The sequence below is a fragment of the Acomys minous genome (genome assembly GCF_964271855.1).
Source record: "Acomys minous genome assembly, chromosome: 14".
Lineage (NCBI taxonomy): Eukaryota > Metazoa > Chordata > Mammalia > Rodentia > Muridae > Acomys > Acomys minous.
Window position 1 is genome coordinate 59369659 of NC_140496.1, and position 20536 is coordinate 59390194.

Here is a 20536-nt window from a genome sequence, read left to right on the forward strand (position 1 = left end):
TGGCTGGTCTTAGGGACATTCGCTTGGAACCGATATCTGCAGAATTCTCGGGGTCTTTATTTTGATGTGTGCAGATTCTTGAGCCTGCAGGAAAACAAAAGCACAGCTGCCTCCTTTCAACTGACTCTCTCCAGTGTCCTCACTACTCACATCTCTCCCATTTCCAAAGAAATTCCACTTACTCCCCATGCAAACAGTTCTTAGGAAGTGTCTTCATCTCTCTCCCTCTCTGTGAGAGCTGATAAATTCTATGCGGGGACTTGGGAGAGACACAGAGACCCACTGGATACCCTGTCCTCTGAGGCCCAGGGCACAGTCAGGCAGCAGCAGGGACTAACCCCTCTCACAGCCTTGTCCACTGATTCCCTTTCATGGACAAACTTCTGGAACCAACAAGTCACACCTGTGCCAGCCTGTCCTCACCACCCACTTCACTGTCCAGTTCCCTGCCTTGGCTTCTGTCCTGGCTTTTCTGGAAAGGTCATCCATGAGTTAGCAGCCCAGAAGGGAGCCCTGATGGGGGGTCCTGCACATCCTGGACTCCTTGAGACGCCATGCCTTAGTGACTTTGGAGTCAGGGTACCACAGTGATCCGCTCATGCCTTTAAGACCTTCTGAGCAGTTCCTGCTGGCACAGGCTGGGTGCTTCCCCAGGCACCTGCCGCTAACATGGGCAGTCCTGGCCCCGGACTTTCTCATGTGTCTCCACTTCTCACATCCTCAGCGTCTTTGGGTAGCTTGGGTGCCTTCTGTGATCATGAACTCGCTGCACTTCTATCTGTTCTGAGAAGCTCACCCCAGTTCTGGAACATTCTTCTAATGCTACCTTTTTGTCCTGTATTCTGTTTTCTGGCTGGAGAGCCTCAATCACCTTATGGCCCATCTCCTTTTTGTACTTTCTCCTTTCTCTCTCAAAAGCCAAGAAAGAGCAACTGGTTCTGATTGGTCCCAGCTCACACTACTACACCCACCACCTAGGCAGCTGCTTCTCCATGGTCCCAACCCTTTGTCTGAGACCAGAGTCATCTATCACCTGCCGGTGGCCACCCAGATACCTTTCCTTCCTGTATTCCTTCCTTGTCTGGTCTGAGTCCTCGCTCAGACCTACCTTCTCTGGACTCAGATCAGCTTCTTTGTTCCACTCACCTCCAAAGCATAACTTCCAACCACAATATCCAAACTCTTCACCCTTTTCCTTATATATCTTAAACACAGGACTCTCTCTGTCTGTCTCTTTGTCTGTCTGTCTCTCTCTCTCTCTCTCTTTCTCTGTGTCTCTGTCTCTGTCTCTCCCTCTCCCCCTCCCTCCCTCTCCCCCTCCCTCCCTCCCTCCTTCCCTCCCTCAATCCCCCCCCCCCTCTCTCTCCAGGATTTCTCTGTGTAGCCCTGGAGCTCACTCTGTAGACCAGGCTATCTCTGCCTCCCAAGTGCTGGCATTAAAGACATGCACCACCACCCCTAGAATAACACAGGACTCCGTTTACCTTCTCCAAATACAACTTGCTCCACCAAGCGAGCTTTTTGTGGCCCAACCCTTGACATGTGCACCTTCAAACCTAAACTGCCACGATTTCTCCCCTTTGGGTGCACAAGCTCCTGCTGCCTGACCTGGCCCAGGGTCTCCTTAGCCTCTGCTCTAACAAGCAGTCTCCCTTTTAATCTGTTCATTTATTTGAGGCACTAATTTGGGGGTCAGCCCAGATACTCTCCTGGGTGCTAGAGATGGCACAGAGAGAAGGCACGGGTAGACACAGAGCCTGTAGGCCTCAACACCACAGTGAAGAGACAGTAGTCACAGACAAACCAAGGAGGGGTTGCAGGGGAGATGCTCAGGGCACCCTAAGCAAGCACTGATTGGGAGTGGGGCTCACGGGGTCCCTTCTGGGGGAACTAACACATCCAAATGCACTGAAGGTAGCACAGTTGGTGAAGCATCATCAAGGGAGTCTTCTCAATGGGATGAAGGGCACAGACAGATGCAGGGCATGCTTCTGTGTCCTTGTAGTATATTATACAGGATACAGAAAAGTCCCTAGTGAGGCTGAAGGGGCAGCAGGCCACACCATGCCGGGCTGTGTGGCTATGTAGGGAGGTTTAGTGCATGACATGCACTTGGACCTCATCATTACAGCCACAATGGTGATGTAATAACCATCTATAAACTGTAATATTAGGGGGCTGGAGAGATGGCTCAGTGGTTAAGAGCACTGGCTGCTCATCCAGAGGTCCTGAGTTCAATTCCCAGCAAGCACATGGTGTCTCTATAATGGGATCTGATGCCCTCTTCTGTCATGCAGACTCTATATACAAATAGAGTATTCATATACATAAATAAATAAATTTAAAATATATAATGCCGGAAAGAGAAAGACATACTGGAAACATACACTTATTGGCTACTGAATTATGTATTTATTATGTTACCTATGATATTATTTACATGGAACTTTGTTAGAAGTCTTTTTGTGTTTGAGAGAATCAGCAAAAGTCTAACCAAATCCCAATGTGCGTGAGTGAGTGATGTTTCCATTCCGGAAGCAGCACAGATGGGGCTAGTCTCTAAGATGGACTCTCAGGCAAGACTCAGAAAGAGCCCATCACTCAGTCCACCAGAGCAAGCCAGTAAGGGAATGGTTGCAAGCTAACAGGAGGAAATTGCAGTCGTGTATAAAGAGTGGTTTTCTGGGGGGGGGCAATTTAAGAAACGTGGAGGCAATCATTTTTTTTCTCACACAGGACTCAGTATTTGGTGGTAATCGCTTCTTGTCTCTCTGGCCCGCAAACTCCTTGAACTTATGAAGTGCTCGGACCAACCCATCCCTGCACATACGGAGGTGCTGACTGTCTCCAAGGAACTGCACAGAATGCAGAAGGTGCTAGCCTTCCTCCTTACCGAGGGAAGAGTCACAGTACAGACTCAGTGCCAGCGATTACAGACGAGGTGCCAGAGTTTGCTCCCTGGGACGGAGCCTGGAATTACAGAAGGAAGACTGGAGTGAAAGATGAGATGGGGCCGCTCTTGGCAGCCAAGGTTGCCTAAGGCTTAGAGACCAGCGGGAGAAGGCGAGTGAGGTGGGGGTTTGGGCGGCAGGAGTGGAGTGGAGGAAACCAAGCCATATGCAAGTACTAGTAACAGTGCCTGCTTGCCTACTCCAGTCTCCCCAGACAGTGCTGGTCCTCAGGGACCCAGTCACATCAAAAGTTATCCCAGAGGTCCCAGGACCTCACCACTGCCACCCTCCCCATTCAGCCCCACAGCACCTTTAGCTCACCCTGGCCACTATTGACTTAAGCTTCTGAATGGTGTGTGCTAGAGCTGATGGTGCTGATGATGAAGCCTAGGTGGGCAGGGTCTAATGAGGATGGACATCGATAGTGATTCAGGTGCTGCACGGATTGTGAGTCAAGATGCTGAGGAGGAAGAAAACAGGAGGAGGAGGAGGAAGGTACATCTCAGGCAGCGGGGCTTTCTCGCCCTTCTGTGACAGTCGGCTCTGTCTGTACATCTATGGCATAAGATAGGATAGGGACTTATCATTCATGTAAATGCAAAAGGTCCATGTAGATATCACGCTTCACATGCCCAGGGGAGGAACGCATTTGTGCTTACCTAAAAGCAAATAAACTTGATGATGGTGTGTGCTGAGGAAAAGGCTGGACCAAACACTCTTGCTTCATTCCACAAGTTAATTTCTCATTCTTCCTGCTGTGTGTGTGTGTGTGTGTGTGTGTGTGTGTGTGTGAGAGAGAGAGAGAGAGAGAGAGAGAGAGAGAGAGAGAGAGAGAGAGAGACAGAGAGACAGAGAGAGACAGAGAGAGAGAAAGAGAGAGACAGACAGAAAGACAGAGAGACAGAGAGAGACACACAAAGAAACACAGAGAGAGACAGAGAGACAGAGACAGAGAAAGGGGTGGAGGGGGGGTGGAGGAGAGAGATGGGAATGTGGCACCTCCTTGTCACCATGCACACAGCCCGGCATGCCTACAGAGGTCAGAGGACAGCCTTATGGAATGAGTTCTTTTCCTCCACCTTTATATGGGTTCCAGGGGGTAGAACTCAGGATGTGAGACTTGGGAACAAGGCCTTCTGTGGTCAATGAGCCATCTCCATGGCCTCCTTTTAAAATTTATTATTATTAATACTCACCTCCCACACTAAATGGAGAGAGACAAGAAAGCCAGCATGAGCCCACAGTTGGCACATGCTGGGTAGCTTTCAGAAGGGGTAGCCATTAATGGTTGTGCTTTCTAGAACATGACATGAGAGCTGAGGCATCAGAACCATGGGGCGTGGCTGTGTGGTTTATGAGAATGTAAGTTCCTGAGCCCCACCCCAGCTCCATTTTCTATTTTCTGCTGCGGAGGACAGGAAACCCCCGTTTTAACAGAGCCCCGAGTCATTCTTGTGAATACTGATGTGTAAGAGCTGTTAGAAACTGCTTTCAGAGGGGTTCCTGCTGGAGAAGAGAAGGAAGCTTACTGTACTGCAAAGCTGCGTCCTGTGGCTTTAAATGATTGACAGAGGGATGTTTGTTTAAGATTTTGACTTCAGTAAACCGGACAGGATAGCTCGCACTGAAAAAAGAAAGATGTATTAGGGAAAGAAAACACAACATGATCTGGTGGGTTACATGCAATAGACTACGCCCAAGCGATTTTGCAGAAAGACTGTCTTGGGGGACCCCGGGAAAGCTCACAGTGACTCACAGCATGGTACTGGTGGTGATGACACATTTTCAGCCTTCCTAGTCCCAGACAAAATCCAAGAGCAGAGAAAGTTCCGGGGTGGGCAGGGTGTCATTTGTCACCTGTGCCTGGGGTCCTTCCTTAACCCTGGCTACCTAGGCATTCCTGGAGGAGTTCTCAGATCCACGTTCTGTGTAGGATCCTTAGTCTTACCGGAAGGGAAGTGGCTTGCAGGCAGAGGAAAAAAGCAAGAGTAAGAGCAGATGAGAAGAAAGTGTGGATAGGTCGGTAACAACCGCAGGAAGTCTAACTTGAAAGAGAATAGAAAGATGACAGTGGGTGCAAGCAGGGAAGACACAGGAACAGAAGGTGGAACAAACAAAGCCACGGAACACAGGGTAGAGCGACTTAGTAACCCAGGGGACATTACTCGGGGGAGACAAGAAACCCCAAAAGGATTGTAGAACACACAGGAGCAAACTGCAAAATGTATAAAAGAAGCGAAAGGACAGAAAGGGAAAATAGTAAGACTGAGATGCAAACAAACAAAACAAAATAAGAACAAAAGCACCAGGTAAGAAAGCAAGGTACTGTCCTCAGAACAGGACTAGAGCTCTCGCTGGCAGAATAAGGAAACATAACAAAATGAAAAGTCAGACAACTGGGGAAAGGATAAAGAGGGTTTGATCTCCGTCATGGTCACGGCCTTCTGGGCTCTGCATCTCACCTTCCGCTCCTCCTGCTCTGGTGAGCTGGTGATCAACAGCTCCCCAGGGAAGAGGAGAACCACGTGACTATAATTAACTCTTATTTATATTATATACATACATATATAGTACACATTCATGCATGCATACAATACAATGATAGTATAGTTGTTTAAAGCCTAGTAGAACTTTTTGTGTATCTAAGTAAGATAACGCTTGTGTGAGAGACTATAATAACAAGCTAAGGCAACTCACAAAAGAGAATAGAGTGATAACACAAAACCTGTGAGATTTCAGGATTTACCTCACAGAGGCTACAGCCTGGGCTGTGTGGTGTGGACAGAGGGATAGACACACGGATCGATGGGACAGACCAGAGACAACAGAGCTAAACACCCACAGATGTGTCAACTGAGTCTTGAGAAAGGCCTGGGCAAAGTTCAAGGGACACAGCCATCTGTAAACGGTGTTGGGACCAACAAGCACAAATGGAAAAAAGGATGCCAGACTGTGTCATGGCTTCCCCAGAATCTCATCAGAATAGTCTGTGACCCGTACAACAAAATGTAAAGCTGAAAAACTTCTAGAGGAAAGATAGAAATGTTCAGAATTTAGCACTTAGATTTAACCTTAAAAATCTCATTCATAGCTGGGCATGGTGGCCCATGCCTTTAATCCCAGCAGAGGCAGGTGGATCTCTGTGAGTTCAAGAACAGTCTGATGGGCACATTGAGTTTAGCCAGACCTACACATTGAGACCCTGTCTCAAACAAAACAAACCAGAACAAAACAAAACAAAAGCAACCACAGCAAATCCCATTTATAAATTTAAAAATGATGAATTAAACTTCATCAAAATTAAATTTTCCATTTGTGTGTTGGAGGTGGTGTATGCATGTCCGCACATGTGTGATGTGTGTTGGGTGTCTTCTTCAACTGCTTTCCACCTTAGCTTTTTGAGACAAGGTCAGCTATTGAACCTGAGGTTTGCTGACTCACACATTAGCTGGCCAAGAAGCCTTGGGGATCCGTTTGTTTCAGCACCCTCAGAGCTGGGGTTGCAAGCACACATCACTCCCCTCAACTTTTATGTAGGTGCTGGGGATCCAAGAAAGGAAGTCAGAAAGAAGAAAAGCTAATGTTCACTATAAAAATGGGAAGAGACGTTTCACTGAAGGAAACATACAGAGACATGGAATAATATTCAAATATTCAAATAAACTGTCACAAATTAAAACTACCAGGAAACATCACTACATATACCTATAAGAATGACTAAAACTTAAAACTTAAAACATAACACCAGATGCTACCATGATTCTATGGGACCTCATGCATAATTCGTGAGTATGTACAACAGTCCAGCCATTTGGGAAATGGTTTGGTGGTGTCAGTGAAAACTAAGCCTGAAACTCCCATATGAGTCAGAAATTACTCTCCTAGTCATTTATTCCAGAGACTAAGACTGACATTTAACTCAAAATCCCACATAGCAACTCTATTCGTCACAGCCAACAGTTGGAAACAACTCAGATACACGTCAGTGGGTGAAAGATTAAGCAAACTGTGGAATGCCCACACCCTGGACATCTACTCAGCAGTGAAAAAGAACAAACATGGTGGTACAGGCAGCAACCTGACAGACTCTGGGTAATTATGCAAAGGGTAAAGAGTTATCTCAAAGCCGGACGTGATGGTGCATGCCTTTAATCTCAGCACTCAGGAGGCAGAGGCAAGCAGATCGCCATGAGTTCGAGGCCAGCCTGGTCTACAAAGTGGGTCCAGGACAGCCAAGGCTACACAGAGAAACCCTGTCTCTCGGGAAAAAAAAAGAATTATCTCAAAATGCTACCTGCCACACGAGTGCCTGTTTAGATGACATTGTACAGTTGGCGACAAATGGGGGACTTCGGCTTTCCCGGAGCTGAAGTGGGTATAGCATAGCACAAGTGGCTATAACCACAAAGGACAGCAGAGGGCTCCTGTGGTAGTGGACGTACTTTGTATTTTAACTACTGTTGGCACTATTTAGTTTGTGATGCTGTGCCTCAGTTTCACAAGATCTCACGTCGGTAGGAAACCCGAGGCCTATTCAAGAGATCTCACGTATGACAATGACATAGGAGCACACGCGTTTTAAAAAGTGGTATTAGAGATCACAGCATGGCGCAATGGTTCAGTTTGCCCAGCGTTTGTAAGGTCCCAGGTCCAATCCCCAGACATCTCATAGTTTATAATCTCCCCATTTCTGTCACGCCACTTTGGGTGAGATGGCTAGGTGGCAGAGGAACAACACTCTGTCAATTTGGAGTCCGTATTTATTCATAAGCTACCTGGATGCCAATCTTACACATGGTGTCACCTCCTACTCTGCTGTCTGCTTAGAGTGGTTTGGGGCCACCCCTCCATACAAGGCACTGCTCCATCCTCCTGGACTTTCGGGCCCACGGTACCCTTCATCCCCAGACACTCCCTGTAGTTCTTCCTCACTGCTGGCTGTAGGAAGCCTCCTGATGCCAAAGGGCACCTGCATCACACCAGCCCAGGACCAGGAAGCCCTCAGGCCTCCTTTACTGAAAGCTGTCCCTTACAGGTTCACTGGGCAGTTGCAAAAGATCTCAAGGCCCCATGCTAGGTCCCCACTGGTTCCTTTCGGATTCTCTGCATCCCAGTTTTATCTTCTCAAGGGCAGAAAAGGGCTTGTGGCCAAGGATGTGTTTTTCCAGGTCTTTCCTTTTAACCTCTTCCTCAGATTTTCAGCTTTCTGCTGGTTCTCAGTGGTCAGCGTGGCAGGGTGTACGAAGGACACGGACCCCTGTGATGGCCTCTACCGTCTCTCGCCCCTGAACTCACTTCCTCTACCTGTTTGTCCTTTCAGCTCGTGGCCCAGGTCCTGGAACATAAAAACATAGGCTTTGTGATGGTGGATGCAAGGAAAGAAGCCAGGCTTGCCAAGAGACTGGGTGAGTTCAGTGTTTGAAATCTGTTAGGAAAAAAAAACAAACAAATGTGTCTTGTTAGGAAAAAACAAAACCCAGCTATATTTATCTTGCGTGGTAACTGGGTTACTTTCAAACACTTATAAAATGACAGTGCATATACCATTTCTGGGTCAGAGAAGAGCTCGACAAAAGTAAAGCTAGGCTTCCATCTAAGAGTTTGCCAGCAGTCACTTGATTTCTCATTGCACCGGTATCAGGCAGGAGAAGTTCTTCCTGGAGAAACTAATTCGAAGCACCTGAGCCTTTACTGACAGCTCGCAGCAGCTAGAAGCCCAGCCTCTCCATCTTTGTGCCTCAGTGGCTTCTCTGGGCCTCTCTGGGAACGTTCCAGCGGCAGCCAGCTCAGGGTGCATTTACAGCAGGGTCTCCAGAGGTCCCAGAGCTAAGGCTGAACCTCACCTGGGAATCTGTAGCCTGGATGGATTTAGGTGAGAATGGTTAAGTGACATCGGGGTGGAAGCTGTAATCTCTCGTGTCAATATGTCCCAATCAAGTGCCCTTTAAGATTCCTGCTCCATAATCCCAAGGAGAAAGGGCACAGGGAACCCCTCTGGTTTCCAAATACCACCCCCCAACGCTGCCCGTTTAGCTTTTTCTGCATGACTGGTAGAGAGTGGCTATTAAAAATAGCAGGAGGTTATGAAACAGGACCTTTGAAGAAAGGTTAATTGAGTTTGGAGTGGTAAGCACAGAAAAAAAGCTTAGTGGTGGTTCGATGGACATCTTTGGGTCTATGCAGGTGCATTATTCCAAGTTCATGCAAGTGCATTACCCCAGGTACACGCAAGTGCATTATCCCAGGTGCATGCAGGTGCATTATCCCAGGTACACGCAAGTGCATTATCCCAGGTGCATGCAGGTGCATTATCTCAGGTACACGCAAGTGCATTATCCCAGGTGCATGCAGGTGCATTATCCCAGGTACACGCAAGTGCATTATCCCAGGTGCATGCAGGTGCATTATCCCAGGTACATGCAAGTGCGTTATCCCAGGTGCATACAGGAGCATTATCCCAGGTACATGCAAGTGCGTTATCCCAGGTGCATGCAGGTGCATTATCCCAGGTACATGCAAGTGCGTTATTCCAGGTGCATGCAGGTGCATTATCCCAGGTACATGCAAGTGCGTTATCCCAGGTGCATACAGGTGCATTATCCCAGGTGCCTGCAGGTGCATTATCCTGGGTCCATGTAGGTGCATTATCTTAGCAAATTAAAAACAACTTCTTCCTATTCTATTTTTAGAAGAACAGGCTTTTTTTTGGGGGGGGGAGGGGTTTCGAGACAAGGTTTCCCTGTGTAGCCTTGGCCATCCTGGACTCACTTTGTAGACCAGGCTCGAACTCACAGTGATCCGCCTGCCTCTGCTTCCCAAGTGCTGGGATTAAAGGTGTGCACCACCACACCCAGCTCGAGCAGGCATTCTTAAAGATAAGACTTATACTATAGAAAATTACTTAAGTTAGACACAAGGAAGAATTCATGCCTATAAAATGGTGACTCGCTGAGAATGGCTGGTATTGTGTGTTCTTGATATTTCTCTTTCCCTGGACACATATCAAGATTACCTTTTCTGTCCAGAACATGGAAGTAAAATAGCATTCAACTCATCCCAGAGTCAAAAACAATGTAATGAGTTCTGCCTTGCCCCCACCCCACCACTGTTTTAATGAGCAGGTGACATTTGGGAGCATTTTTAGTAAATTAAGAAAAAAAAACATGCTAGTGTTCTAGAAATACTCAGATCTAGGCAGCACAAGCTGAACAAGAATTCACAAGACCAGACTGGCCCAGGGCATGCTGGGCCTTGGTGTATCTAAGTACATTTTTCTCTAAGCTTGCTGTGGGGGCGTGAAAGCAGCTGCCCTCTAGATGAAAGATCTTTGGGATGTGATTGTGTGCTGAGAACCCTTTATCCTTACCCCCTCCGGTGTCACTCCCACGCAAACTCCTGAGCAAGGCGCTGATTGAGACTCCCTGGGGCACATTTTAAGATCAGGTGTCAAAAAAGTCTGAGTGTCCAGTGCTGGGGTGTGCCAGGGAACTCCTCAGGAGGTCTGCAGGGCAGTAGCCAATGGCCTAGCCCTCGCTCAGGCCTGTCTTTTGTGATTCACTAGGAGAAAGCATTTCCTGAGGAGTAAAGTTTGAATAAAATTAACTTGGAGTTGCAATGTCAGCCTTGGCTGGTTACTATTCAGGGTGGGGTTGGGGGGGTAGATACCTTGCATCCAGCAAGGATTGGATAAAGTACATCACACTGTAGCAAGGGTGCTGGGACAACTGTGAAGCTCCTTTGGTCTGCCCTCCCTGAGTCTACCTGTGACCTGACTGAAGAGGCATGCAACCCGGAAGGGCTGTCTTTCCAAATGTCCAGGCTCTATGGGAGAAGACCACACCCCAGTTGTTAGAGATTGTCCTATTAGAGCGAGCACCCACAAACGAGGGGAGCAGGAGGGACACCAGTAACAGCGGGAGCTCCAGGCAGGTGCAGAAATGGAACCTGAAGGAGTCACCAGGATCGAGTCAGGGATGGAGGTCAATCTTCTTTGTTTAGATAAAAGGAAAAGCGAAGTAACCCCTGCTCTGTGCCTCTCCTGGCCACACCCTTTTCATAGCGGCATTCAGCCCAGAAGCAAGGAGAGACTCTCCTTGGTCGGGTCAAGGTGGGTGGAGAGGAAGGGCTGGCATTAGGTAGTTGAGGGACTTGCAGCCAGGCTCAGGTGACAGGAAGACAGTGGACATGACGACCTCTGATAAGGAGAATGGCAGAGGTCAGCAGTATTTGTAGGAACTAAAGCATTGGTGAGGTGGAGAGAGCAGCTTCCGAATTCAATGCTGGTCCTGACAGATGGACCCGTCTGCATTGATGCTAGCTCCGATGATCCCGACCCCACTGGCACTCAGGGATAAAGCGAAGGCTTTTTGGCACCCGAATGACCTTGGCCTTGGCCCCCTTTTCCTTTAGGCTTCAATGAAGAAGGCAGCCTGTATGTTCTGAAGGGCGATCGCACGGTTGAGTTTGATGGCGAGTTTGCAGCAGATGTCTTGGTGGAATTTCTCTTGGATGTAAGTATGTAGCATGTGGCTTTGTGTGAAACTGTTCCTTATAGAAGAGGACCCAGCTCTGACGCAGGAACAGAGGGACTGGGGACTCTGGCATGGCTTAAGGCATTTGGCTTCCCCCAAACAGCAAGGAGTGTGTGCATTATGGCGGGATCTGCTTTTACTGGAAAGCAGGCTTGTAAATAATCATAGAAACTATTGTAAGTGACCTAAGGGTAGTGTGTGTGTGTGTGTGTGTGTGTGTGTGTGTGTGTGTGTGTGTGTTTTAGAAGTGACATGGTATTCTCTTCCTTTAAGTTACACACTGATACAGACTAGTAGTCCCTTGATATTGGTGCACTGTGACACTGAGAAAAAGCCAGGGAATATGGAGAAAGAGGGAGCTAACCAGTCACCCAAAATGAAGTGGGGACCGTAGGCCCAGTCTCTGAGTCATCTTCTGATCTGTATACAGGGGAGACAGTGGGTTGGTGAGGTGGCTCAGCAGGCAGAGACACTTACTGCCGAGTCTGGTGACCTGCATACAATTCCCTGACCCCACAAGGAAGAAAAAGAGAACCAACTTTCTCGAGTTGTCTTCTAACATGCATCCCTTCCCAGTGGTGTGCACAGGACCTCACACCACATACAACACACACATACAACATAAGCAAATGTAAAACAAACAAACAAACAAACAAAAAATGTTTGCTTTTTGTTTTTAAGGAAAGATATGGCTAAGGAAACAACCCTCGCCCCCAAAGAAACTCCACACATTCTCCTTCAGCCGTGGAGGTATCACATCCTCAAATCCATAAGTTCCAACAGAGGGGGAAATAGGACAAAATATTTTACCATGCATAAAGTCACACTGCCAGTCATAAGGGCTTTGGAACCCATGCTCTGCACAGACGAAGAACCCAGTCCTGTTGGGAATGATGATCCGTCTGCAACTCTGGCACTGGGGAGGCTGAGGCAGGAGGGCAGTGCATGCACGAGTGGCCAGCCTGGGCTCTGTGGAGTAGGCAGGGCTCTATGGGGCAGCCTGGGCTCTGTGGGGGCAACTCTGTCCCTAAAACAAGCAGCAACAGTAACACACAGAACTCCCAGCTGCCCTTCTGCACTGGCAATTTCCCACTAGACACCAAGAATGTTGTCTCCACATTCTCAAAGGCCAGAGAAGGGCAGAAGGAGGTCACTAAATATAGTGCCCACACTCTCTGCTTGGCTAGCTTACTGACCCACACCTAGAAGTCCTGGGGAATATTCCAGAAGAGCAACATTGTAAGTCTAGGCCAGCATGACATTGCTCCAAACTTAGCAGCTGAGAGGAAGTTTCTAGAAGCAAGAGTCTACATGTTTTAAACAATAATCAGTGTGACTGACCCACAAAAGTAAATCAGGGTGAGGGTAGAGTTTAGATTTACCAAGTGAGGCTGTTACCTCTGTAAACTACAGAAAACTCTGTTCTCAGTACGTGGTCTTAGTTAAGGTTTTTATTGCTGTGATGAAAAATCATAACCAGAAGCAACCTGGAGAAGCAGGGGGTTATTTGGCTTACATATCCTGAATTCATGGGGAAGCCAAGGCAGGAACTCAAGCTGGGCAGACACCCGAGGCAGGAGCTGAGGATGAGACCACGGCGGGTGCTGCTTACTGGCTTGCTCCTCGTGCCTCGCTCAGCCTGCTTTTATATTGCACCCATGTCCACAGCCCAGAGTGGCACCACCCACAGTGATCTGAAGGCCTGGATTGGAATGCCCAGCACCCACGTATAAAGTTTGTCCTGTCTTCTTGTGCCTGAGACCCAGCGCTGGGAGAAAGAGGCAGGCAATCCTGAGAGTGGCTGGCCGGTAGCCTAGCCAGAAAGGCAAGCTCCCAGTCCAGTGGACAAATGAAGGAGACACTAATCTCTGCTCTCCACATTTGAGTACAGGGGTCTCACACACTCATGCGTGCACACTACTCAGTCTCTCCCCCTCTCTTATACACACGTTCTCTCTGTATGTGTGTATGTGTGTGTATGTATACATGTGTGTATGGTATATATATGTATATATAGTAATAATTGCCAATTTACAACTTAAGATACAGTCTCAAAAAAATGTAACTGGCAAGAGGAAAAGTATAATTTCCAGGACAATGATCCCCAAGCTGGGACCAAGTCTTCCTGGGGGACCGCTGCCAGGCACACTGGGGCAGGATAGGATGGTTACTCAATCTCCAAGCCTTCGTGTCTGCATATACAGTCACACACACACAATCACACATACACTGACATACACAGACACACACACACACACACACACACACACACACACACCTTCAAGGCTAGAGAACATGGCTGAACTTTAATCTTTCTGTCTTACTGCCTATTTTACACAATGCACATGTATCTCTTCCAATTCTAAAGTGTTCTATCTCCCCAGTGGGGAGAGATGATCTCTCTTATTTAAACATCTCTGTGTCTCTGCGGGCATGTGCGCATGTCCATGTCTCTGTGTGTGATCTCAGCTCATTGAGGACCCAGTGGAGATCGTGAAGAACAAGCTGGAAGTCCAGGCCTTCGAGCGCATCGAGGACCAGATCAAGCTCCTTGGCTTTTTCAAGAACGAGGACTCGGAACGTAAGTTGTCAACACAGGCCTGTGGGTCTGAGGGCCGGCCTCCAACCAGGTGGTCCAGGCTATCTCAACTGAGCATACAGTTTTAATATCTCTTTTTCTGGAGACAGTCGAAACTGAATTTCTTCCTGTTGCCTGTGCAAAGGGACAAATGTGCAGAAATTGTGCAAAATAGACAGTGAGTGATAGAACATTAACATGAGACCAAGTTCTTTAGCCGTGAGGATGTGTGTGCTCGTGTGTTCGTGTGATAATAATTGAATGTGGATTGTGTATGTGAATGTGTGGTGTTGTGTGTTATTACGTGTGTATGAATATGTGTGTGTGTGTGTGCATGCACGCTTGCCTGCTATTATGTATGTGTATTCTACTGAATAAATAAATGCCTCCTTTCCTCCACTCTATCACTCGTCCGCCTCTCCATCCGGTTCTTCTGTAAATGGGACACACAGTGGCCATCTCCCTGATGCCACCAGCATCCCTATGCTCACCAGCTGGAGAACTTCCTGGTCAGCTGGAGAGGATTAAAGGAAGTCTGGGTGGGGATGGGCTCAGAAGTTGCTAGAGAATATGGAAAATTGCTGGCCAAGGCCACAGCTGGCCACCAGTCTATGCCTAGGACGCCACCACACCCTTGGGCAGATTCCTACGAAGGCTTTGCGGCCAGGTTATGGGCGAGCAAAAAAGACCTTGCACAGCATCACCGCAGTGGGCTGTGCAGGCAGGAGAGGGTGGAAGGCGGGAGTCAAGAGGAGTAGGGAGAAGGGAGCAGGAAGGTTAACTTGCTGAGTATTTTGAAAAACAAAATGGAACAGAAACCTGATCCGGCCCATTGCACACATGAATGGATAGTGGCTGCGACTGCATGCACGAGACCCACACGCCATCAAGGCAGCCATGATTGCAACGTGGGTCCAGGGGACTCTCTCAGTGAGGAGCTATTGGCAATTGATGACAGCTAGGGAGAGTTGGTTTCCTTCAGGGTTTCAGGCCTTGTGATGCTGGCCATGCGACAGTTGAAGCTGTCTACACTCATGTACATGCCAACAGCTCCAAGTGGATTCCACGGGTTTAAAAAGAGATACGCGGGTGAGCTGCGGGAACTGATACACACCGTTAAGCCAAGCCCTTGGGAGGCAGAGGTAGGCAGACTCCTGCAAGTTCCAGGACCCCTGTAATCTACATAGTGAGTTCCAGGACAGCCAAGACTACATAGTGAGACCCAGTCTCAAAAGCAAACAAAGAAAAAGACCACATGGTATGAGAGGAGAAATTAGTGAGGAACATCGGGGGAGAATTGGAGGGGAGGGAGTGAGGGTGGGTTATGTGCATGTATGAAATTATCAAATAATGAAAAAAGAATGATCTGGTCCTTCTAGGACCAGTGGCCTTCTGCCTGCAGGCATAACGGTGAGAAAATTCTCTCTGTACTACATAAGGAGGGACTGAATGTATCCAATGCTTTTTTCTGGAATCACAAAGTATTTTGCAATGTTTTCAGAGCTGTTTATTTTCCTAGTCCGCCCACCAACTCCCCCAGTCTCTTGCCCAGCAGCAGCTTGCCTGCCGTCGCTTCTCCATTCCCAATTGCTTCTCTCTTCTCATGTGCTTCTCGCAAAGCTCCCCAGAGCACACACAGTGCTTGAAACAGGAGAAGGGGGGCCGGTGGGTGCCGCTCCCGTGTGGAGCGCTTCTCCTGACCACGCTGCTCACTTTTCTTTGCTGCTCACTCTTCTTTATGTCATTTCCGTCATTTCCGACTTCCTTTTTCCTTTCTGCCCTCCCTCCTCTGTACCTCCCTCCTACTCCACTAGCGTGACAGATTGGGGCGGGGGGAAGGGGGGAAACCAAGGCCAAAGGCGGCATCAAAAGAGCTTTCCAGTACCTTCCTTCCTTTCCTCCACGCTAACAAAGCCCAGAACCGCTCCATTCCTATAACCATCTGCGATAGCCAGGGCCTGAGCCTAGGAGTGCCTCATGACAGGCTTGTGAGGTTGGTATGCCCAGGCGGATGTCTGCATTTTAATGATGACACTGTGGTCTGAATAGCTGTCTCTTGTCACTCGCGGATGCAGAAGCTAGGATGTATGTTCTGGGAGCCTAACTTTGGCGCTCACACACCTAACTAATGGGCTCTACTTGCAAGGCCTTGCAAACCGCGTCAGAAAGATGGCAAATGTGGTCATGATTATAGGCATAAAAGGAGAGTAACCGGCAAGGGATTTGGGCTTCCCCGTTTGTTTGTTTGTTTGTTTTTTACTTTCCTTATATAATGGTAGCCATAAGATACGAGTTGGGGAATAGATCGCATAATACATTTTCCAATCTTGAAAGAGAGTCTTGAGTCAGTTCCAAGAAAGCAGCTTTGGGACTTCACATGTTAAAGTTAAAATAGTGGAGTGCAATTCCCAGCGGGCTTGAAGCGCCAGGCTCTTCAATTCCTTGAAAACCAGCATTGATGCAAGATGTGTTCGCACACTGGGTAGTGATAAAGGAACTGAGCACTTTGGCTGCCTTTTCTTTCACTGATAACATTCTTTTCTCATCATTGGATACAGTTCAGCTGATTTGGTCCCTGCTCTTTATGGACCCAAGCATCCTTACCTCCAGATAACTGACTCTTCTTTTTGGTCACAGTTATAATCTTACTTCTTATGATCCTTTAATGGGCTTGAAACCCTGCTACATCCTTTCATAGCATACTACATATGGAAAAATAGCAATGATGCCTTTACTTAGGAATATATGCACAGATATCCCCCAGCTGGTTTTGTAATTATTAAAGTTAAATACTAGCTGACAGTGATGGTTTATGTCTATAATTCCAGCACTTGGGAGGTAGGGTTAGGAGGATCATGAGTTCGAGGCCAGCCTGTGCTACATAAAACCATGTAATTTAAAGCTAAATTTACTTAGATGCTCAGCTAAGACAAATAACCTCCCAGGATCTTCAGTGTTTATAACTTACTGGTTTGTTTTCAGTTCTCTTCTCGGTTGATGCACTGTTTAATATTAGTGTGAAACCATGGAGAGAACTTTGAGCCAGAGGTTAAAAGAAAAGGGATCACGTGGCCAGGCTTAGATGTTATCAGGGCCACGTTTTTGCAATATGTGAAGTTCAGAGTCACAAGGACGCCTTTATGACAACCTTGTTGTGGAGATTAAACCTCAGGACTTTCTGAGGTGGGGGATGGGGGGCCATGGTATGAAGTCCTTTACGACCTGTGGCCACTGCAGCCACACTATTGGCACCCAGACGATGTCAGGGCTATCTGTTGAATGCTGTACCCCAAACAGCTTGGTTTTGTCCCTCTTTGTAAGGTGGGTGATGGCCTTTAGGGACTCCCTCTTCAGAGACTCTAACTCCTGCTGTTAGCCAGTCACTAAGATCTGAGGCACTGAGATGGGGCGGACCCATGAGAGGCCAAGAAAGACAAGAGGCAGACTCAGGCCTCCAAGAAGACACTGGCTGGATGACCAGGCCGAATGAAGAGCTAGTGCATTCTGAGTCACCTGTCTGGGAGTCCCTTGCTCCATCTTTAGTCTTTTCATTTGTTTGCTTCAAGAAAGGGTCTCACTATGTGGCTCTGGCTGGCCTGGAACCTGCCATGTAGACCAGGCTAGCCTCAAGCTCACCGAGTTCCGCCTACCTCCGGAGTGCTGAGATCAAAGATATGTGCCACCATGTCCACCTCTCCACCCTTAATCTTGAAAATAGTATGGACGAGGCTCCTCAGAGAAGAAAGAGCCACTTTCCTGAGGCCCGGGTCATTCTTGCGTTAGGGGCTCATGGTTCATGCGGTGGCAAGAGATTCGCCAGAGATGTCGGGGACTGGGCCGGGCAGGGCTTCTGATGGTCTCTGCTGCTCTGGTATGGCTCTCGCTGTTGCTCTTCCTCTGCTTAATTCTTCTCTCTGCTCTTTCAAATGTGTCCACCTACCTTCTCTACCTCAACCTTGCCCTCTACCCCAAACACTTAGCTACCACAATCACATGGTTCTGACTGTCCGTGATTTGATGGGATGGATGTCTGTATCAACGCACATTCTCAGTAGGTACCAGATCAGCATTCCCCTGTGCTTCAACCCTTTCTTAAATGTTATCTCTTTTAGAACAACTGATACATGTATTGTGGTTCTTTGTGTGTGTGTGTGTGTGTGTGTGTGTGTGTGTGTGTGTGTGTGTGTATGTGTGTGTGTGTGTATGTATGTTATGTGTGCATGCTCACATGTGTATGTGTTTTGTGAGTGTGTGTGCGTGTGTGTGTGTTCTTCTAAGTGTGGGTGCAGTAGAGAACAGATTTTATTATCATTTAAAAAATTTTTAAGAAACAAAGTCTCTCTGCAACCTGGGACTTTCCATGTCAGGGCCAGCAACCTCGGTGATCCACTTGTCTCTGCCTCCCCAACACTGAGGTGACAAGCATCTGTCACCCTGCCTGGTTTTATTATGTGGGTCCTGGGGGCTGAACCCCAGATCTCCTGGAATTTTTCAGGCAGATACTTAACCCACTGAGATATTTGCCCTTAGAAGCCAAGGCCCGCCCCAGGCCAGAAGACTTCTGATGTTAGCGCTGTGTCCTTTGTACCAGAGCATCGCCTGGTCCAGCATTATTCTAAAATAATCTATAGCTGAATCTTATACAGGTCTACCTAATTCTCAAGTAAGGGTCATGAAATTCAGTGAATTTCAGTGAAGACAGTCAGTCCTCAGAAGAGCAAGCATGGGCTCAGGATTACGGGGTTACAGGATGCATTTACAACAAGCCCTCCCCCCCCCCCAGGCTTCCTTGAGCGGAAGGCCTGACTCCAGACACTTTGTGCGCTCCCTGCCCAGGTAGGACTCACCCAGTGCAGTAGGTGTTCTCACATGGGTGTGGCGTCTTCCTTCCGTGACAAATCTGGAAACATGTTTGAAACTGGAGTCAAGTTTAGGCTTGGTTTAATTAAAACAATCTTCTCGGAGAATCACGATTTAAAAGTAAACCTCTTTTTAGTCTTTGAAACTTTCATATACATAAGGCAATGTATTTTCATCACCATTACCCTGAATGCCTCCTACCCCCCCATCATATCTCATGTTATCAAACTGCCTTCTAAATATTTATATTTACTGAGTGTGGTGGCATAGTCTGCCCAAGAAGCAGAGGCAGGTGGATTTCTACGAGTTTGAGGCCAGCCTGGTCTACAGAGTGAGTTCCAGGACAGTCAAGTTGACATAGTGAGATAGACCCTGTCTCAAAAAACAAACAAACATACAAACAAACAAACAAAACCCAAATCAATACAAAACAATAAATAATTAGGTACTCGCGCACGCGCGCGCGCGCGCACACACACACACACACACACACACACACACTTAAGTTTATACACATAAATTTGAGCAGCTCCCAAGCCTGGTCATTAGGCTTCTTAATGCAGTGGTAAGTTTAGAGAAGATGACACTGTGAGTGCTCAGTGTAGACAGGACATCCCTATGACTGTCAGGGCAGACGGGACATCTCTGTCAACCCCTGTCCCCCAGGGCTTGGGAACGTGGTGGAAGGCAGGGGTCGGGGGCCAGGGGAGCAGACAGAATATAAGCTGTGGAGGTTGGAAAGGAACGTGGTGAAACTAAGCTGCTTTTAAACAGAGAAACCAAACATCAGGTGGTCTGAGGAGCCTAAAGCCTAAAGCGCTTTATGGAGCCGTGTTTTCTCTTCATTGTAAACACAGCACAGGGAGTTTCCTTCCTACTCCCGGCTCATTTGTGCAGAAATTGTGTCTTCAGCAGGTGAGATTTCAATTCCATGTGTTTGGGTAAAAGGAGTTTTCTTTTTTGAGGGGAGGGGATTCTGTGTATTTTTTTTTCTTCCTCTTCTTCATTTTCCCCTATTTCCTGCTCCTTTCCACAAACCTGTGTGGGAGTGAGGGCTTCTCTTGGGTGACTGGACGCCAGTCAATTTCAACTCCAACTATCTTTTTAGATAGTATTAAACAGTCATCTAATGCCCGTCTCGTCTCTCTAAGTGTGGAGCTTGCCTCTTGCAAATGCTTCTCTCTTACGGCTTCCCTCCTAGATTACAAAGCGTTCCAAGAGGCGGCCGAGCACTTTCAGCCTTACATTAAGTTCTTCGCCACCTTTGACAAGGGGGTAAGTACCTATGAAAACCCCCTTTTGAACACGTTCAGTGACACAGACAATTAAGGTTTGCACTCTCTGCCAGCCTTCTTTGCCTCTTTGTCCAGAAGTGTTAAAGAGGCTGGAAAACCACTCCTGAGGATAGGGTTCCCTATCTCCAAGCACGTAATCCTCCAGGAAGTGCTAGCTAATAACTCCAATATAATCTAAATTCAAGGAACGTTTGCCCTATTTGGTTGAGGTTTAGACTTGGGACAGCTTTTAAGCAAAACCAGCAAGATGGTGATAATGATTGTTTCTTAAGTACTTATTATGGGCAGGGTCCCATCCCAGCCTCTCTCAAAGGCCCATAA

General features: G+C 47.7%; 1 protein-coding gene across 2 annotated transcripts in view; it reads left to right on the forward strand.

Moving 5' to 3' along the window:
* The window catches only part of CASQ2 (calsequestrin 2), a 75773-nt gene that overhangs the window by 11171 nt on the left and 44066 nt on the right, over positions 1-20536 (forward strand). For both annotated transcript variants that reach the window (XR_014774304.1, XM_084756193.1), the window contains exons 2-5: positions 8272-8356; positions 11361-11461; positions 13952-14063; positions 20122-20195. Coding sequence is in view for 1 of the 2 variants with exons in the window: in XM_084756193.1 (XP_084612319.1) it covers positions 8272-8356; positions 11361-11461; positions 13952-14063; positions 20122-20195 (372 nt within the window). In the remaining variant the exon portion in view is untranslated. The remainder of the gene's footprint in view (positions 1-8271; positions 8357-11360; positions 11462-13951; positions 14064-20121; positions 20196-20536) is intronic.